This window comes from Lampetra fluviatilis, chromosome 5, assembly GCF_964198595.1.
Source record: "Lampetra fluviatilis chromosome 5, kcLamFluv1.1, whole genome shotgun sequence".
Classification (NCBI taxonomy): Eukaryota; Metazoa; Chordata; class Hyperoartia; order Petromyzontiformes; family Petromyzontidae; genus Lampetra; species Lampetra fluviatilis.
The window spans coordinates 14,859,612-14,879,072 of record NC_136279.1 but is presented as its reverse complement, the minus strand read 5'-3'; the positions used below and the strand labels follow the sequence as shown (position 1 = coordinate 14,879,072).

The 19,461-nt window shown below is 42.4% G+C and overlaps 1 protein-coding gene across 3 annotated transcripts in view; it reads left to right on the top strand.

The window, feature by feature from the left end:
* DYNC2H1 (dynein cytoplasmic 2 heavy chain 1) overlaps positions 1-19,461 on the top strand; it is a 186,881-nt gene that overhangs the window by 71,583 nt on the left and 95,837 nt on the right. For all 3 annotated transcript variants that reach the window (XM_078856894.1, XM_078856893.1, XM_078856895.1), the window contains 8 exons: positions 22-145; positions 1,225-1,346; positions 1,729-1,815; positions 2,939-3,065; positions 4,180-4,321; positions 4,714-4,823; positions 5,832-5,930; positions 6,365-6,488. In XM_078856894.1, the coding sequence (XP_078713020.1) occupies positions 22-145; positions 1,225-1,346; positions 1,729-1,815; positions 2,939-3,065; positions 4,180-4,321; positions 4,714-4,823; positions 5,832-5,930; positions 6,365-6,488 (935 nt within the window). The remainder of the gene's footprint in view (positions 1-21; positions 146-1,224; positions 1,347-1,728; positions 1,816-2,938; positions 3,066-4,179; positions 4,322-4,713; positions 4,824-5,831; positions 5,931-6,364; positions 6,489-19,461) is intronic.

Genomic DNA, 19,461 nt, shown 5'->3' with positions numbered 1-19,461 from the left:
TTTGTGCGTGTGGATTTCCAGCTTCCTTGCGCGGCGTGGCGTGCGCGACGACATTGTGACGTTTGATTCACGCTCTATCACACGCGAGATCCGTGACAGCGTGGAAGAGTTGCTCATGCGCAACGCGACCTCCTTCGATCCCAAGGTAAGCACCACGTGCATGAACTATATTTCTTATTGTTTAGTGATAGTGGGCCGATATCCTTTGGGAAGCGTATTTAACCATATCCACACTTTATCATCCCCTCATTTTGCTAGGGCCCTCATTGGCAGCAAAGCCGACACCTGACTGCTACAGTCAACTTTCGCAGCCTCATCACCTCCATCATATGGCTTTAGGTCTTCCACCTGATTTTCCGACCTCTAGCTGCCACTACAATGCTTATCTCAGTAATCTCACCTCCGGCAGCCTGCACTTATGTCACACTCATTATAACATCCTCTTCCTGGTTACTTTTACATAACAGAAATGTTAAGGGCTGTGATTCTCCAAGATGTTCAAGGCTTGATCTGCAAACATGAGTCACCGAAGCTAACATGTCGCCTTTACTTGACAGAACCAATACTATTGATGAATGAGAAATTATAATGACTCCAAGTGATGGAGAAGCTGATTGTTAATTATATATTCCATCACTTTCTGTATCAATGGAGTCAAGGTGATTAGATGACATTTTTTACAAGATGGATCACATTCTTTGGGAATAGCAGGACCAAAGATAATTTTCAAGTTCTTAGGACAGTTTGAGTGCTATTTGAGAGCTTTTAAAGTAAACAAAATAACTGGTGCAAGTTCTGGAGTTTACCTTTTAAGCACACTGCCTCATTTACCATCGGGACCACAAGCCTTAGAGGTATAAAGCTTGAATAGTACCCAACATACTTCATACGTTGTGACTCTTAGTTGATTAATTTTACTTTTAGAAGGAATCACAATGGGTAGAATAAAATTTTTGTCATCAAGAATTGAATTTGCTACAAAATATGAGGCGAAGAGATTGACCTTGTTTATTGCGTCAAGAATCACAGACGCAGATTAATCCTTTATTGGTAGAAATTACTTTGCAGAAATTGCTTGAAACAACTTTGGTAAACGACCAGACTGGAAGTGAGCGCTAACTTGACAGGGTTCCGGTTTCTTGCATTTATGATTATATAAGTAGTGAACCATTAGTAGACTGTGATATCTGTCAGTGTGACTTCGGTTTGTCTTTTGTGATGTAGAACGCTAAGCGAGCAAGTGCGGTCGCAGCACCCCTGGCCGCCTGGGTGCAGGCGAATGTGAAATACTCCCACGTCCTTGACAAGATCCAGCCTCTGGAGAGTGAGCAGAGCGAGCTGGTGCGGTACGGACAGACACATGGCTCACGCGCACATTTTCGCTTACTCAGGGGCAATGTCTCCACACCCAGGGGATCAAGTAAGGGAAAGGACCACGTATCATGATTGGTGTCTTGAGACCAATTTTCATGTTTGGTGTCTGGAAATAAGGTTTCAGGATCAATGTTTTTAGATCGTGTTTCAGAATCGGTGTCTTGAGATTGGTTTCATGATCAATGGCTTGAGACAGGGTTTCAGGATTGATCTACTGAGGCTCATCCCCCGGAAACTTGGCATATAACTTATCCGAGTGTAACTATCAAACTTCCTGCTCTTCATTGTCCTAAGGATGATTATGAATTTTAGTGGGCGGTCGCATGCTTTAAATTGTATTTGTGCTGGCCTCAGGCATCTGCAGAAGACGGAGTCGAAGAAAAAGAAACTGGAAACAGAGCTCAACTCGGTCGATCAGAGAGTGGCCGAACTCAAGGAAAAGTGAGTGAACGATTGAGGATGTCGTGTCATATGGTGTTGTGCTGTCATGATGTTGTGTCATATCTATTTTCATGTTTTGTTATGTTTTTATGAAGTGTTGTGTTATATCTTTTCATGGTGGAGTGTTACAATATCACGTTGCCATGTTCTCAATGTAAGGGGTTTAATGTAAGGGGTGTAGTGAGTGATTGCAAATGTATTCTTACACTTACAAGATATGTGTAGAAATGTACTTTTTCAATTGAAGTATCTTCATAGTTATTCCACCATATTATCGACAGATGCATACCATTACAGATGCTAGATATTTATATAATTGTTGGTTCCATATATTCAAACCACTGTAGATTTTACATATTCATACCCCTTTAAAATATACTGATTGATACCACTCCATATTCCCTTTAGATTCATCCCACTATATAGTGTATATGCACCTCAAAAACTGTTTGTGAATTAGGTCGATGTTGTTGTGACCTGTTTTATTGTCATGTCGGTTGTATTGTCATGTGGCTGTGTCCAGCATGTCGATAGTATTGTACTGTTGTGGTGTGTTGCATTGTCATGTCACCATATCTTATAGTTCAATGTTACAGTATTCCCTCCTTATTTGCAAGGGATATGTACCAGAGATGCTCATGAATAGAACATTTCGTGTATAATGATATTGGCCTACGAAAACCTATTCTTATCTGAATTACCTTAAATAAATACATAAATAAGCTATTAAATTCATGAAAATTATCATAACACAAGTAAAGTGTTTAAAATTAACATGCATTTAATGAAAAATATATAAAGGTATGAAATAGTTTACTAATTAAATTACCTTAAATTATGGTGTTGTGGTGCATCATCACTCTATCTCATCAATTTCTCTCTTACGATGCGTAGAGTTCCAGTTGCGATGCGCGTATAGCCAAAATCGCGGAGAACAGGTTCTTGAATAATGAAGGAATATTGTTCTGTGTTGTTGTGATACATTGCGTTGCTCTGTCACTGTATCCTGTAGGTTTATGTTACTGTGTTGTGATGTGCTGCATTGTCATGTCACCGTGTCATGCAGGTCTATGTTGTTGTGTTGTTGAAATGTGTTGCGTTGTCATGTTGCCGTGTCGCACAGATTTGGGTCGCGCACCTCCGAGGCAGCTGTGCTGGAACATGAGCTCCTGCGCGCGCAGGAGACGATCGCCGCCGCCGAGAGTCTCGTGGGACAGCTCGAGGGGGAGTTCATGCGCTGGACCAATCAGGTCAGCATGGTCACATGAGGTCAATTGGGGTCGGTGGCAGCCCCAACAGTCTGGAACGATACCCCTCTGCATATTCGCAGCATCACCTCAATCGCCTCCTTCAAGAGAGACTTAAAAACTCACCTCTACAATCATGCTTTCGAGCGACTTTGAGCTTGGCTCCGCGCCTCTGAGTTGCGGCCACTACGTCTGCAAATTTGCGCGCATTATAAATTTAACTATTGTTATTATTATCATGTGGGGTTGCAAGAGGCCACATACAATGGAATGTTTCTCATCAGAGTTGTATGCTTGTGATACTGTTGATGTTACTGATATTGTTGAAGTTGCTGCTAATTGTGGCAATGTTGATGGTATTGATGGAGTTTCTGATGTTAATTCTGTTTGTATTGTTGATGGTATGGAGTGTGTTGATTATGTTAATATTGTCGATGGTCTAAGGTTGTTGAAGTTGTCGGTGTTGTTTATGGTAATGTTGACATGTTTTTGATGGTGTTGGTGATGTATTTTATTCATTGCATAGGTATTGTTGGTGATGTTGATAGTGTTGAAATCAGGGATGATAGTGCTGATTTTGTTGATGATTGGGTTGGTACTGTTCATGTTTTTGATTATGGTGTTAATGTTCATTTTATCCTCTTCATTATGGTGTTAGTAATAACAATGATGGTGGTGTTGGTAGTGATATTGTTGGTCATGGTGTTGATGGTGATTTTGGCCTTGTTGATCATAGTGTTGTTGGTGTTCGTGTTGTTGATGGTGCTGATGTCTGCTGTCGACTTCACATTGGACGTTTAAGATCCCCTGAGGTCATTACAAAAGAGTAGGCCATTGTGTACCAGCATCAGGGTCCAAATTACTCCAAAATTACTCAATTGGAATTGCTCATTAAAATCAATAACCCCTGCTGGCAGACAAATTCCCGATTGCAAACCCGGTATTGAGTCACCTTGTGCCAAGGAGGACAGCTGCCACTTGAGATGCAATTTGAAATGTCTGATATGAGATATGATGTAAGTAGCTTATTGTGTTTAAAATACTCCCAAGATACCCTGGCTTAAAGGGCATTGTATCAAAACAAATAATCGTTTTTATCATTGATGTTGGCATTCAGGTGTCTGAGATCTCATCCGAGTTGGACTCTCTGCCAACGCGCTCTCTGCTCGCAGCTGCCTTCATCACTTACCTCTCGTCTGCGCCCGAGGATCAGCGACGCGTGAGCATGAGTAGCTGGGCTGCCCGCCTCGGCCTGCAGGGTGAGCCCACAGTGCTGCTGATGACTTCTAATGTATGCAAAGACTCCCAATGACTCACAGCACTCCTGACGACTTACAGCACTGCTGATGACTCCCAACACTCCAGAAGACTTAAATATGCACAATAATGTCCTTCACTCCTGTGATTTTCTACACATGCTATAACTCCTGTCACTGCTGGTGACTCAAAACACAGCTCATGACTCACAATACACTGCCTTAATTGAGACTCGCAACACAACACTTACAATGTAGCTTCAAAAAGCAGTTATAAACGATAGCCTGTCTATTCACCACAGCATTCATATCTAGGATCTAGTTCCCATGGTGTGTGATGCAGCTCTTGCTGTTGCATGTGGTTCACCTGCCAAATTATGTGTATGTGTGCCCAGACTTCAACCTCCTCCGTTTCCTGAGCACGGAGAGCCAGCAGCTGCAGTGGAAGAGCGAGGGGCTCCCCACCGATGAGCTCTGCATGGAGAACGCACTTGTCACGCTGCAGGTGAGAACATGTGCCTCGCTGAGAACCCAATGATTACATCACACACATGGCTCACATGTGGAAGGAACACTGCATTCTGGGAACACAATGGATCACTCTATGAGCACATAGAGTGATCCATTGCAGCTTGGATTACCACGATTGGCTGCATACAGTGCGAAAGAAGTTCAACAAACATACAACAACAACCGGAATCACCACGAAGTGGAGGTGATATCACCTTGGTGCTTGTCTCAGGCTATATGGCCTTAAAGGCTACATGACGTATCGAACGCCCGCTGGCAGGTCATGGGACAAACCTAGGTGCCATGGGATGACTGACTGAGATGACTGACAGACGCACCATCTGTGCCCTCTACTGTGCCAACTTGCTGCGTTTTAGCTGCCTCGTGGTCCGCTCATTGTTGTGAGTGTCACTCCTCTGCCCTCTGTTGTTGCTGGAGGGCAACTGCCTCTTATTGCCCAGTTGCGTCCTTCACGAGCTTCCTCCACAAATGATCATTTTGACACTGCTGGTACAGTCATTGGCTAGTCCACTCAGTTCCATATCCTCTCGTACGACATCATTCCATCTCTTCTCTAGCCCGTGCGATGCCTGTTTATCCCCCTCTATCCGGCTGAACGAAAGCTGTTTGGGTATACAGTGGCTGAGCATTCGGACTATATAACCCAGCCAGACCATGACCACACACATATGCCACATCGTTAACACCGTTAACACACATGCCACTCCATGAACATACACACCACACTGTGATCACACACACGCTACCACACTGAATACACACACCACACTATGAACATCGGCATTACCCCTTGACCATACATACACTTAATACTGTGTACACACTGTCAACACATATATCATGAACGTGTATGACACCAAGAACACAGTGCACATTGTGAATGTACTGATTATACCATAAATGCAACCATCACACCATGTGCGTGTGCACATACGTATGTATGTGCGTGTTTGTGCTTTGGTGTGTCTGATTGCGTGTGCAGAGTGGCATTTGCCCATTCCTGATCGATCCATCATCTCGGGCTATTGAGTGGCTAAAAACTCATCTGAAGGACACACGCCTGGAGGTCATAAACCAGCAGGTAGATGACCCCACTGTCTTCACAATGCTGACTCGAACGTCTAGGTCTGTCTTTCTGTACAGTGAGTGGTGCATTGGAGGTTGAGATTGTCCCTTCTATCTTATATTTGCACATTAATCCCATTGGCTATGACCATTACACATTGGACAAGTAATTTTTCCCTTTCAAACGTAACCCTCTAAAACCAAATTTTTACCCCTGTTTCTCAAGGTGGTTGGTTGTGCTTACAGCTGTCTCCACTTGATAAAACATTCACGAATCAAACAGTGACTTTCATTCAAATAAACTCGAGGCCTAGTGGTGTCTGCCACCAAAAGGTGAGGAATAGCCCAGTGTGTCCTGTTGCCGATGACCCAATGACCCCTCCCCCCCATAACCTGTGACCTCTAACACTTTCTTCACTTCTTGTTCACCGTCCTTCTCTCACGATGCAGGACGTGAACTTCATGACATCGCTTGAGCTCGCCGTTCGTTTTGGCAAAACCCTAATCATCCAGGAAGTGGAGAACATTGAGCCGGTGCTCTACCCACTGCTGAGGGGAGACCTCATCGCACAGGGTATTGATTCCATGAACGATTGTCTGTTAGCATTAGTGTGTTTGTGTGTGACGGTGTGTGTTAGCATGTGCAGTGTTTAGCACACTATGCTAGAATTCCTGGGCATTAATAACATCCACGACAATCCATATCTAAACCTGTCTTAGACCTCGGTTAGGTCAACTCACCCTTAATTGAGTACCTGGTGTAATGTGAACACATCAGCACTGGGGAAACAAAAGAGATGGTGTCATACTGACCACACCATCCCCTTTGTCTGTGTGCGAGCCTTAATAGGTACTTGCTGATAGTACTGGTCCCAAAAATCTGAACGTCGTGGACGTTTGTATTTGTTAGTTTCTTTGTTGTGAGTGTTTGTCACAGGGTGAGACTTGTCTTCGTGAATGTGTCACAGCATGGGTTTGATTTTAAGCCTGTGTGTGAGAGTGATTATCACAGGGTGAGTGTATATGTGTCTGATTGAGTGAGGGTCACACAGTTTGCGTCAGCATATGAATGTGTGAATGTCACATCAAGCGTGAGAGCATTATAGAGAATGTGTGTGTTTTAAATGCGTCAAATATCCTCGATTTTAATTATGTCGCTCAGTGAGAATCACAGGGTCACACGGTCAACTGAATGGTGAATGTGTCTATCTTCCATAACAGAGGTTTTTTTTGGGTTAGATCGCATAAATTATTTACGCGATCTAACCCAAAAAACCACGATTATGGATGATATTGGTCGCGAAAGCCTAAGTGTTAAAGTGTCTATCTTCGTGATTGTATAATTGGGTGAGTGCGAGTCACTGTCACACAATGAATGTTGAAATGTCACAGTGCATGTATGAGTGTGTCACAATGTCATTATGTTTATGTAAAATCTATGTATAAGTGTGTGTCACAGGGAGTGATTATATGCATCATACTCATTTAAATCACAAGCTGAGAGTAATATACATTTAGCTGCCCAATGTATAGATATTTTACCATCAATCATCACTTGAATACAGTTCTTGATTGGGGTGACAAAAATCTGGTCATGTTCAACTAAAACAAAATTCAGTCAGTGATAATATTACATAAGATTGGGATTTTTACAGTTCCTCCAATCATGTTTAACAATTATATTTTTAGCCAAAGTAAAACCATTCATTTGTTTCGCATATCATTCTTATCTAAGTTATCATGGAACAACTGTGTTACGAATCTGGCTAAGGAGGCATCGAAGAATCTTGGTTTTATATTCCGTGCCTATAACTTGTTTAACGTTGACTAATTATTACTGCTATACAAAGCACAAAATCGGCTAAAGTTGGAATCTTGCTGTCATATTTGTGGTGGAGCACCCAGTTCCTACCTCAATGTACTTGATATAATTCAATGTAAAGCAGGCTGATTGATGATCCAGTACTAACTGATTCACTCCAATGACTCAATTACTGCTACGACCATGGTTACTATTCCCGTGAACTTCATTCAACCCATTTCGAGAACTCGGTGTTGCCTCAGCCATCCTATATTTTGGCACCACGCTGTGCAGGTGAAACACTTCTCTTTCTGCTTCTTCCCTGCCACGAGCTCGACTTGGGCATTTCCTCCCATCGTCTCATAGCATATAAGTGCTTTTTAAGAAGTAATCATTATAGTTATATGTCTGAAGAACTTTATGAAGGGGAGGCTTGGGATTATTTTAATTGCACGCGTTTTTCTTTGCTTTTTCAAGACTAATATTGCTAGTTTGCTCTATGCTGTTAATGGAACAGCTCTGTGCCTTAGTAATTCTTTTTTTTACTGGTGTGATTGAAATATTGCACCTAGAATTGTTGTTCTCTAACAGTATCTGTAAAGGGTTTATGTGTTTTACTTTTGTATACATTTTTTATTTGCATTATATTTATGAAGTAGGAATCTGGGCGTAGTACAGGACTGTAGGTATTAATGGTTTGTGAGAAGACAAATAAGAGACGGATTGCATTGTCATGCTGGGTTTTTCATAGATTACATGAAACATTGAAGACTAAATAGGTCAATTTTAGTGTGGAGACAGGTGTGTTGATGCAGGAGTACGATTTATGTTTCTAGGTCCGAGAGCTCGATTTTATGAAAGTAATTATAAATTAAGATTCTGGCATATAAACACAGGTGCATATGGAAGATGTTCGGAATATTATGAAAGGATAGTCTGAGTAACTTTGAAGATTGGAATAGAACCTGACAGGAAAATATAATACATGTAATTGGAAATAGGAAGTTGTGTTGGGTGGAGCACGTGTACGGGATGGAGGAGGGCAGGTCACCGAGACAGGCAATGGCGTGGCACCCAGATGTTGGGAACCAAGGGAAGATAAAATTCCATATGGTGATGTTGATGGGACTGTAACAGCAATCTGGAAAACTAGCCTTTTGCCCATCCAAGGACGGGTGTATTGCAGTAAATCTGAAACTTGCAAGCGAAAAGCAGACCGCGACGTGATATTCATTGCATTAATGCGTGTGCAATTTGTAAGGGGACGGTGACACAGACCTATTTCATTTTAACGTTATAATCCCTTGTTCATCATGACGTCCTTTTTACTTGTATGTCTCAATAGCGTTACGGAGATCGCGTGACGTGAGGGTTTTGCCTTTGTAGTGAGGGTTATAAATTGACGCTGAGGGGGGAGGAGGTGCCTCGCCCCCCCATGTGGAGTGACGTCACCCTATTAATGGAGGGGGGTGTCCATTTGGAGGACGTCACCTGTTCATGATTATTAATCAGGGGGGCTGTTCCATGTGGAGTGACGTCACTTGCTCATGATTATTAGTGAGGGGGGGGGGAGTACTCCATATTGAGTGACGTCACCATCTCATGGGGGGGGGTGTCCATTTGGAGGACGTCACCTGCTCATGAATATTAATGAGGGGGGATGGTCGATGTGGAGTAACGTCACGAGCGTTAAGGACATACCTGGGTGATTCCATAAGAGGTTTTTGGGTTATTATCGTAGGTATAGCTGTTCACTGTGGAATAATATGGAGTACCAAAAAAAAACCCACATGTAAAAGCATCACTCACCAGAGTCCACACACACCATCCATGAACCCATCGCCTGGTCACTTTGCAGCCCTTTGGGTTTTGGAGTTTTACAACACAATGTCTCATCACTGCCTAATCCACCAACCCCATCTTTCAGTTGTATGTGTTACTAGTGTGTGTTTCTATAACAACCAGTTATTCTTTGATTTTACATGCAATCTGAAAGCATATTTCAGATTGAATATTTCAGAATCTTCTTTTTCTCTCAAGAGTAACTGAAAAAAAATTACAAGCCTGGCAGTTTAGTTTTTTTATGGCCGACCTTGCACTGCACAGATGTCCATTAATGAGACAAGCTTTTGGAAATATATTAAAAGCTTGTGAGGTCAAGTGTGTGTCTGGGTGATACTAGCAAAGAGTACATCTCTCCTTAGATTTGAAAACGGTTTTTAAAAGAAAAACATCCACCGTGCATAAATGTATGGCCCTTAAGGGATTGTGCAAATTGGCCAAGCCTGGAAGCCAAACCAAGGCACCCTAATGAGCCAAAGTTCTTTTTCGGATGGGACAAGGGTTTTGTGTCAGATGAGATAAGGGTTCTATATAGTATCAGATGGCATTCCTGTATTGGATGAGATGAGGGTTATGTGTAGGATATGGTTTTATATATAGGATTAGACAATTTATGTATGTATGTTGGACGTAGCCAACCATGCATATCGGAGGTGCGGGAGGTACTGTGTAAGATGGAACAAGGATTATTTACCTGATAGATAAAGGATACTATACATATTAGATGAAGCACTCTGGCTGGTACCTTTATATTATATGTGAAGAGTATATTTAACAGCAGAAAATAATCCGAGTTATTGTTTTCATTTACTTAAACTGACATCCAACATTAATTACAGAGCCTTTAATGTAAGGGTTGTACAGTGTCATTTTCATTTTCCACTCCATGGAAGAAAAAAAACGAAGGTTTTTATGCAATTTTATGTTGTGAAGTCATTGGTGAGCTGGCTGAAACCATCAAACTCAACAACCTGGTTAAATCACAAGTGGGAGCTCGGTCTTAAAATACAGATTCTCACTTGCACTGACTGGCTCATTGTACTGACTTGGTCATGATAAACCCACTGAAAGAGAATAGGAGAGACACTCACCCCTAGGGCTTGAACCTGGGATCTAAGCTGTGCTGACACATTGCTCTGACATGGTCATTATGAACCCCCTGATAGAGAAAGGGTTAGACACCCAGCTCCAGCGCTTGAACTCAGGATCTCAGCCGTGTTGGCTCAGTGCTTTGACATAGCTATTATGAGTATTGTGAGACAGAGAAGAGACACCCAGCCCCAGAGCCCCAACCAAGGATCTAAGCATTTGTGGCTTAGCGCTTTGACATAGCCATTATAAGCCTCTTGAGAGAGAAAGAGGAATCTGTCTCCAGGGTTTATACATGAGGCCTCAGGGGTGCTGGCTCCATGTTCAGAGACAGCCATTATGAGCCCCCCAAGCCATGAGGATGCCTCGTAAATTTCCATATATCCCTGGATAATGAATGCCGTGTGGCTCACAGTCCTTGCTTGTTCGCGGGAAGCAGGGAACCTTAATTAAGAGCTGTCGCACAATTATATTCAAGGGCCATTTACGATGCACATGATGATGCGTAGAGTCAACATTATTTTCCTAGCATCGACGGTAATTTTACAACCACATCAGCAGTTGCTAGGAAAAAAAAGTCTTCACACACTTTTCACTAAATTTGTGCTATAATTAAAGTAAAAAAAAGACAGCATGTATTCTTGTTTAGACGAGTATCAGGCAGTGCTTATTTATGTCATGCGGGAAAGCGAACATTCCATTTTGGGGACCTTTTCCTTATCTAGGAAGACCACAGTGGACTTTTCTAAAAGGTAGTACTCGTTTTATTTGCTATGGAGGAATGATCAAATGAGTCGATCCCCATACAAAACGTGAACTGTCGACTGTGAGCCGAGCATTATAATTGCAACACCACCTGGCTCGATGTTTGCTTTTTATGAAAGCAAATCATAGCATCAGAGCAAAACACCTCTGTATCCCTATTGAAGTTGGGGATGCTTTTGCCAAATAAGGAAAATAGTGGCTCAGAAGCAATTTACTAATATTATTGACAGAATGTGGATATTCTTATGGATTTGCCATGCAAACTCCAAATTTGCAGGTGTCAGGGTTGGGATTGAATCCGCGACCTCCTGTATACTAGGCAAGGGAAATGACATCTAGCTGCTGTGGCACCCTCGATATATCAAACATGCATATATATATCAGCCATTAGCAACAGGAACAGCAATGGCATGATGATCATAATGGAGGTCACCTCAATAGAGCTGCATCGGATTGAATGGATTTCACTGCAATGGAGCTGTACAAGACATATTGCAGATCATAGGACAGTGACATGTGGTAACCACTATTGACTTCTCTTTAATATTTTAGTAATTTTACAAGCCTCGAAGGGGTGGTGGACTGAATTGAGATTGTGAAGAACTTAGTCGACCATCAACTGAATAAAAAAAAAAGTTTTTATTGAACCCGCAACCAAGAACATAACAGAGGGTGAACAAACTTCCACTAATGAGGGCCGATTAGGATTCATAGGATTAAAGATCAGGAGAGGAGCCAAATGAAATTTAAACTTGTGATTTTTGAACTGTGAGAACTCCACTTGATTTTGTGTATAATCCAATTAAACATATCTTTGAGGTCTCTGCGAGCTCTGAAGCTTCATGCTCTGAGGCAAGGGGTGAACAACTAGCCAGGCAACACAATGTAGCAGCTGTGTACGATAGACCATTTGAATCTGTTGAGCAAAGGCTCATGTCATTTCATTCCTCCCAAATGTGCACCGTTGCTGTCTGCACAGATATCAACTGCATAAGTATGGGAAGTCGTTCACTATAAATGCAGTAGCTAGAAAAATACACACACACGCAAACAAAATATATTGATCAGGCAGTTGGTAATCCCTGCAAACAGGCGTAGCCTCTCTACAGACCATTGTGAATGGTGTGGTGGATTGGTGCAGTCTCTAGGGGTGTGTTGTGTGGCCGCCCTGAGTGATGGTGGTGTCAGAATTAGAGCGGCTGCTCTTGGCTGTGCCGCCACCCCATGTGATTGCGCCAATTTGTCCTCGGCTCTGCCACCGCCGTCATCACCATTGCTGTCTCCACCTAACCCCTCCAGTCCAAACCCACTTGGCTTCCAACCAATCCAGTTCCTCACATCCTCTTGCTTCTCACCTCCTGCTTGCCTCACCTCTGGACCCTTCCACCCTATAATAGGCTCACTATTAACTCCCTTGCTCCTTGCGCCCTGTTCTCCACCCCCAACTTCCCTTCACCCACACTGATCTATACTTTGTTGGAAATAAAAAAAACATTATTTCGGGATTTAGTCTCCGTAAGATGCCAGTTGTAGACTACCCAGAATGTGGTACTTATTTTATTGTCAACAAAGGGACGATAGTCCCATGTGACCTCCAACTGAGATTTGAACTTGCAACCTTCCATTTGTTAGCTGAGCGCTGTAACCATGGTTCTTCACAGCCAGGTGATTATTTAAATAAGATGAAATACTGTATTGTCATAATAATTCCATGGCTGCATTGTCATTGAATCTAATTTTAGTATAAATTAATAACAATCATTAATTTTATATAGCATCATTCATACAAATTGCATTTCAAAACCTCATGAAGTATCAAATTACGTCAGATATTTCATTCTGTGCAGTCAGTCAATTGGTAGCATCTATTACACCCATGTTATACGTCATTTCGGCAATAAGTGTCCTGTGTGGATAAGGCCTGGATAGTAAAAGTATAGACAAGGGAGCGATGATCAAAACATTAAAAGAGCACAGTAAGCATCCAAATAAATGAGTGTACGTAATAGGTGTGTAATAATTTGCCGCCCTCTGCGATGTGATGAATTGTTATGTTACAGGGTTGTACTTTGAATAACATCAATATTTTTTTTCTAATTTTTACTCTCACATTTGTATAATTTCTTATTTGTGGTGTATTATTTAGACAGTCTCATTCATTTAATTAGCCTAAACATCGGTCTGGCATATATTACTTCAGCTTATAAACCAAATCTGAGTAGCCGTGCAGTTCACAATGGGAAGGCCATGAATTGAAATCCCTCGGAAATGACTTAGCCCATCATTCCTCAGGGACAATAGAATAGCTACCATTCTCTAGGAAGTCAACACTGGTTGTTTTTTTTCCTTTGGATAGACTGAAGCCATCATGCGAATCTGGAATTTCGAACACTGACTCAAAGGATGCCACTGGATATGAGTGCTGTCCCCTTGTCTGAACAGGGGCTTACCAGACATTACATATGAAAATAATTTACAGCATAAAACAGGTACAGGAGGTCCCCGATATACATACCCGCAATATACGTTGTTTCGCACTCACATAATTGACTTTTTGAGGAACCCAACGTAAAATGTCCCCGCACATACGTCATTACGTTGTTTTCGACTCAGTTCGGCTTCATATAGAAAATGTACAACTCGTATTTTGCGCATGCGCTGCAATCTTAGCATCCATCTTCAGCACCCTGTCTGCTGCTTCTCAGTTCCACCATGTTCTCTCACATTGTGCATAGCGAGTGCTCCTTGTAATTGGCCTAACCCTCTCCCAACACCTCCTATCAAGCCAATGAAAAACAACTCATCCACTCCTCAAGGTAAGATCTTAAATATTATAGTTTAAGGTTAAATCTTTTGAAAATTATGTTTAAGATTCTGTGTTTTTCACACTAAAATGGTTTTCTGTTTGAGTCATTGCTTAAAAATCTTATAGATATATTTTCTTTAAAAAAAAGGAAAACTTTTAAAGTGACCAGGGCTGTTTCTAAATGATCATTAAAATCGTTTTCAGTGATGTCTTTGGTAAGTATAAATGCTGTTTCAAGGTCCTTGAATTCAAAATTGGTTATGAATGTGTACATTGTGTTGTACAGCATATTACAGGTACTGGACATGTACAATACGTATTTTGGTTGCTAGGTATGAAACTCAACATTTCCCTAAGTTATGGTCCCTATCCTACCTTATTCCATTGTTTCTTATGGGGGAAATTGCCCCACTTTGCGTCGCATAGGCAATGTTTACACTCTTACATTCCCTATCTCTCCCCATTCCCCATTATTCTTATGGAGGAAAATTCCCCGTTATAAATCATTTTGTTATAAGTAGCAACTTTCCGATCCCTAACTCCGGCATATATTGGGGACCCCTCGTCGTGTCTGAGATATCACATTTGAAATTAAAATACTTAAATGTAACTACCTGTATTATCAGCCTGTAAAACATTGAGTTCCTGGTTGCCAATGATGGAAATCCATCGGTCTTAATTCACTCATACAGCTCCACTGAACTGACCTCCACTTATTCTCATTCATCTGTAATGTAACCATTATCATAGCACTATATTACTTTATCTGATTTGAATTCGCATGATCCCTTTCAAAAACTATAAGGTTATGGCTGACATTGCCAAAACAAAAAATAGATTGTATTATGTTAGGAAAATAATGTTCACAGATCTCTAATTACGGATGAAAACTATAATTTATTATGAATGAAAACTAAGTGACCAGCTGGTGTTGTGGTTAGTGCTCTACCCACAGTTGTAAAATTGTGAGTTCACATCCAGAGTGGGGATCACTTCAGCCCATCATCCCTCCACAGTGATTAAAAAAGGTACCTTCTGTTCCGTATGATCACAGTCGCACACAAGAGAGTTTTTAATTTTCCATTCGTGCATTGGGTATCCGCATCTGCCATGGTTTGTGCAGATGTGGTTTAGGGTGCACTTCTATGTTAGGTCTTTCACAAGATGCTTGTTTGTGAGTTCTTTTGAACTCCATTTACTTTCCAAGGTTCGTCAGGGTTGAATTTGCATTGTGTATAAAAGGGCTTGCATGTTTTCAAGTGATAGCACCTCCGATTAACATGGTTGGCTATGTACGGTGCAAAAGAAGTTTAACAAACATACTTATTGAGGTCCTGATGAATGGGAAGGCGATTGTTTTCCTCAATTGACAGGACTTCCTTGAGGATTGCGACAGATGGGTAGGGGAGAGATGTGTGATGGCAAGGGCAGCCAGGGTATTGGGGTTGACTAGGCTTCTAGTGATACACTGCTTTGCAATGTTCAGTTGGACATTAACAAGTCGAGTGTGAGTACTTCTGGTCCAGACTGGTGCACAGTACTCAAGTACAGAGTACACAAGGGTCATCGTTGATATTCGTAGCACTGGTGCTCCCCAGATTATGCTTGCCAGTTTATGGACCAGGTTAACCATTGTTTTGGTCTTCGCGTCTACCTTTTTAAACTGGTCATGGAAGGTTAGGGTACGGTCCAGCTTCACTCCGAGATAGGCTGGAGTCGAGTTGTGTCACACAGTGTTGTCGCAGGTCACTTTCAGAGTGTGCTTGGGAAGGACTCTGGATTCGCAGCACCCAGGTATCATAGTGTAGTGGGCTCAATTCAGGCGCACACTGGAACTTTGGGAGGCAACACTATTTATTATTAACACAACGGGTAACTCTTAACATAGGGTGGTGACCACCGGCTTATCCTCGATAACACACACCATCACTCGCTAACACTCACTAACACTGACGCTCTGATACAACTAGCGTGGCCAAGCCAGGAGGGCTACTGGTTGGCCACGCTGACTTGAGGCTTGACTCTTCTTCTTGACGAGGCGTCTTCACGAGGCATCTTCATCCCGGACCCGAGCAGCCCCACACCAGGTGCGGAGCCTGCTTATATCCGCCTCGGCGTGCCCGGACCCTCCCAGGCCACGCCCACCTTCTCGAATCCTTGAGAAGGCTCAGCCCCTGACCACGCGACCCCCAAGGTCCCCCTGGGGTCCCCAGCCCCCACCTTTATCCGGTCACGTGTCCGGCCGGGTTCATACAGAGTGCCATGGCCTGACACAACCCCCGTGGCACTGACGACAGCCTCCCGGCTCCCTGACCCGGCCGTGACGTCATTCCAATATACCCGACGTAGTGACGTCATGTGTGTACAGGCTCACACAGTAGTGACGCTACAAGTCACTACAATAGTATGGCCTAGTGACGGTGGCTGGAGTGTGTGAAGTCCAGACCTTCAACACACTCAATCCACCGCTGATGTCTGGCTTAGTCTAAAGACTCTAGCAGGGCCTTTGCAACCTGTGGGCTGCCCGATTGGTTGTTTTTTGTCGGAGCAGGTCCTGGGTCTCTTGTTGTCCAGCAGACAGTCTATTCTTTCTGGAAGCATCAGGGGATGCTCTTCTTGGCGGCTGCAGTAAGTAGGCCAACAAAACGGTGATAACATTTCAGTGTCGCGGGAATTTGACTCACCACTCTTTCTACAGCCTCCTTATAGTGGTCCGAGTCACCTTTGGCCAGGTTCCACCTTGGTAATCGTTTTGAGAGAATCACAGATTTCGATGGTGATGTGGGTGATGATGGCCCTATGTTGACATTTGGGGGATTTTGGGAGTACTTTGCGGGATGTGCGAAGTGTGCACCCACTTTGATCTTTGGTGACAGTGGTGAGGTCCGGGTTGTAGTCGCGTTGCCTGTGAGCAGAGTGGAAAGTTGCTTGCTGCTGGGATTGAAAACCAGGTGAAGTACTTTGGCGCACATCCAGTCAGTGAGGTCTTCGCCGTCAGCCTGATCTACTACATAGCCCCACATAGTATGGTGGCTGTTAAAGTCACCACTGTATAGGGCTGGGATTGGTGCACTTGGGAGTGCTGGCTTTGGCCATTTTGAATTAGGGGCTTTGTAAACGTTGGTGATGTGCAGCTCTGCTATCTTGATCTTGTTGGTGTAGGTGGCTTCTTTTTCAGTTGGTGGGAAGGCATTGCACTTTGTGAAGGTGTTCTTCACGGATATGGCCAAGTCATATTTCAGGTGGAAGTGGCTCCTCATGAGGTTGTATCCATGAATACGGCAGCGACTGGGATGTAGGGCATCCAAGATGTGGTTTTCTTGCAGCATCAGGACATCAATGTTATGGGTTTTCATTAAGATTCTGAGATACTCGCATTTTACCTGGGGAAGTCCCTCAATGTTCAGTTGGAGGATTTTTGTCCCAGGGCCTTTCTGGCATGTTGTTTGGCCCTAAAGAGGGCCATTGACATGGCTTGTGTTGTTGCTCTGAAGGCTGGAAGATCAATGTTCTGTCGCCGCATTGATAGCATTAGTCGATTTCTCACTTAACAGAGTAGGCCAAGTGAAGGCTGCTATCTTTCAGTCATCATACTTTGGAGAGACTGGCGCACGTCCTGGAAATGTGGAATTCCCACTGTTGTTCATTTGAGCAGGGAGACACTTTTACTTAACTTTGAGCCAAATGGCCACGTTGACTGTTATGATCATTTAACACTTAATGACTGATCGATTTATTTAAAATTGTGATTATCATTTATAATTCAAATAGTAATAAACTGATTTCTTAACACAAGAAAGCCTCGTGAAGTTTCGAATTGTTTCAGACCAGTCCCCTTTGGAATGTTGGGTCGCTTTTGTTTTGACCATCATTTTACGGGGGTGAAAAAAAAGTACCAAGAGAAAACTGACACACACAGGGGGAATAACACTGAAACCCAACACAGATAAGCTCTCAGAACACATAAATTGTAGTTTAGAGCAAATTGTACTTTGGTAACAGGCATATGTGCCTTTCATAGTATTGGTATGTATCTATTCTATGTGTCTTGTTTTGGTTTGTAGGGTTAGGTCTGTGTGATTGAGTGGAATGGGCTAACACCGTTTGAGCCAAATAGAAACCCATTTACAAGACAAGGTTTTCTGTATTAGATGGGACAAGGGTTCTTTGCTTGATAAGATGAGTTGATGTATCATATGAGACAAGCATTTTGTGTTCGATGAGACATGGTTTTTGTATAAAACTAAATATGGTGTGAGATGACAAAAAAAAGTGTATATTACATGACAAAGGGGTGTGTGTCAGTTGAGAAAAGGGTTCTGTATTGAATGAGACAAGGGTTTTGAATTGAATTAGACAAGCATTCTCTAATCTATTGAAACAAGAGTTCTGTTGTGTTAAGATATTTATTCTCTACCAGATGACATAAGACTTCTCTTTTGTTGAGAATGAGTTCTCAGATGAGAAGAGGGTTCTGTATTGGATGAGACGGTGGTTCTGTATCACATGAAACAAGGGTTCTCAATATCAGATGAGAGAAGGGTTATTTATCAACTAATTCAAGACTTGTATATTGGATGAGACAAGGGTTTAGGATCAGATGAAAGAAAGGTTCTGTATGAGATGACACAGTAATTCTGTTTTGAATTAGACGAGGGTTTTATATCAGACTAGCGGGAAGTACCCGGCATTGCCCGGGCGAAAAATATATTTCAAAACTTATCTTAAAATAATTACATATACATACACAGATACTAAGCTATTGTGAAAGCCCGGTGGGCCGTTTGTCCATTTCTCCACCAACAAAATTATAAGAGGCTTGCAGAAGTCCAAAAAGTTATAGAAAGTACAGGGTAAATTAATGATATATATGGTTTCCGAAAATTGTCGACCCCCCCTCCCACCCCTAAAAAAATATTTTTACCCCCGCGGAGGTATATATACCTACACACCCTACATTCAACAGGTTAAGTAGTATCTATTGACTCTGTAGTTGTATCTACTGACTGTACAGTAGTATCTACTGAGCCAGTAGTAGCTACTGACTGTACAGTAGTATCTACTGAGCCAGTAGTAGCTACTGACTGTATAGTAGTATGTACTGACTGTAGTAACTACTGACCGTAGTAGTATCTACTGGCCCTACAGTAGTATGTACTGACTCTATAGTAGTAACTACTAATTCTATAATAGTATCTACTGACTATAGTAGTCTCCATTGACTATAGTAGTAACTGCTACCTC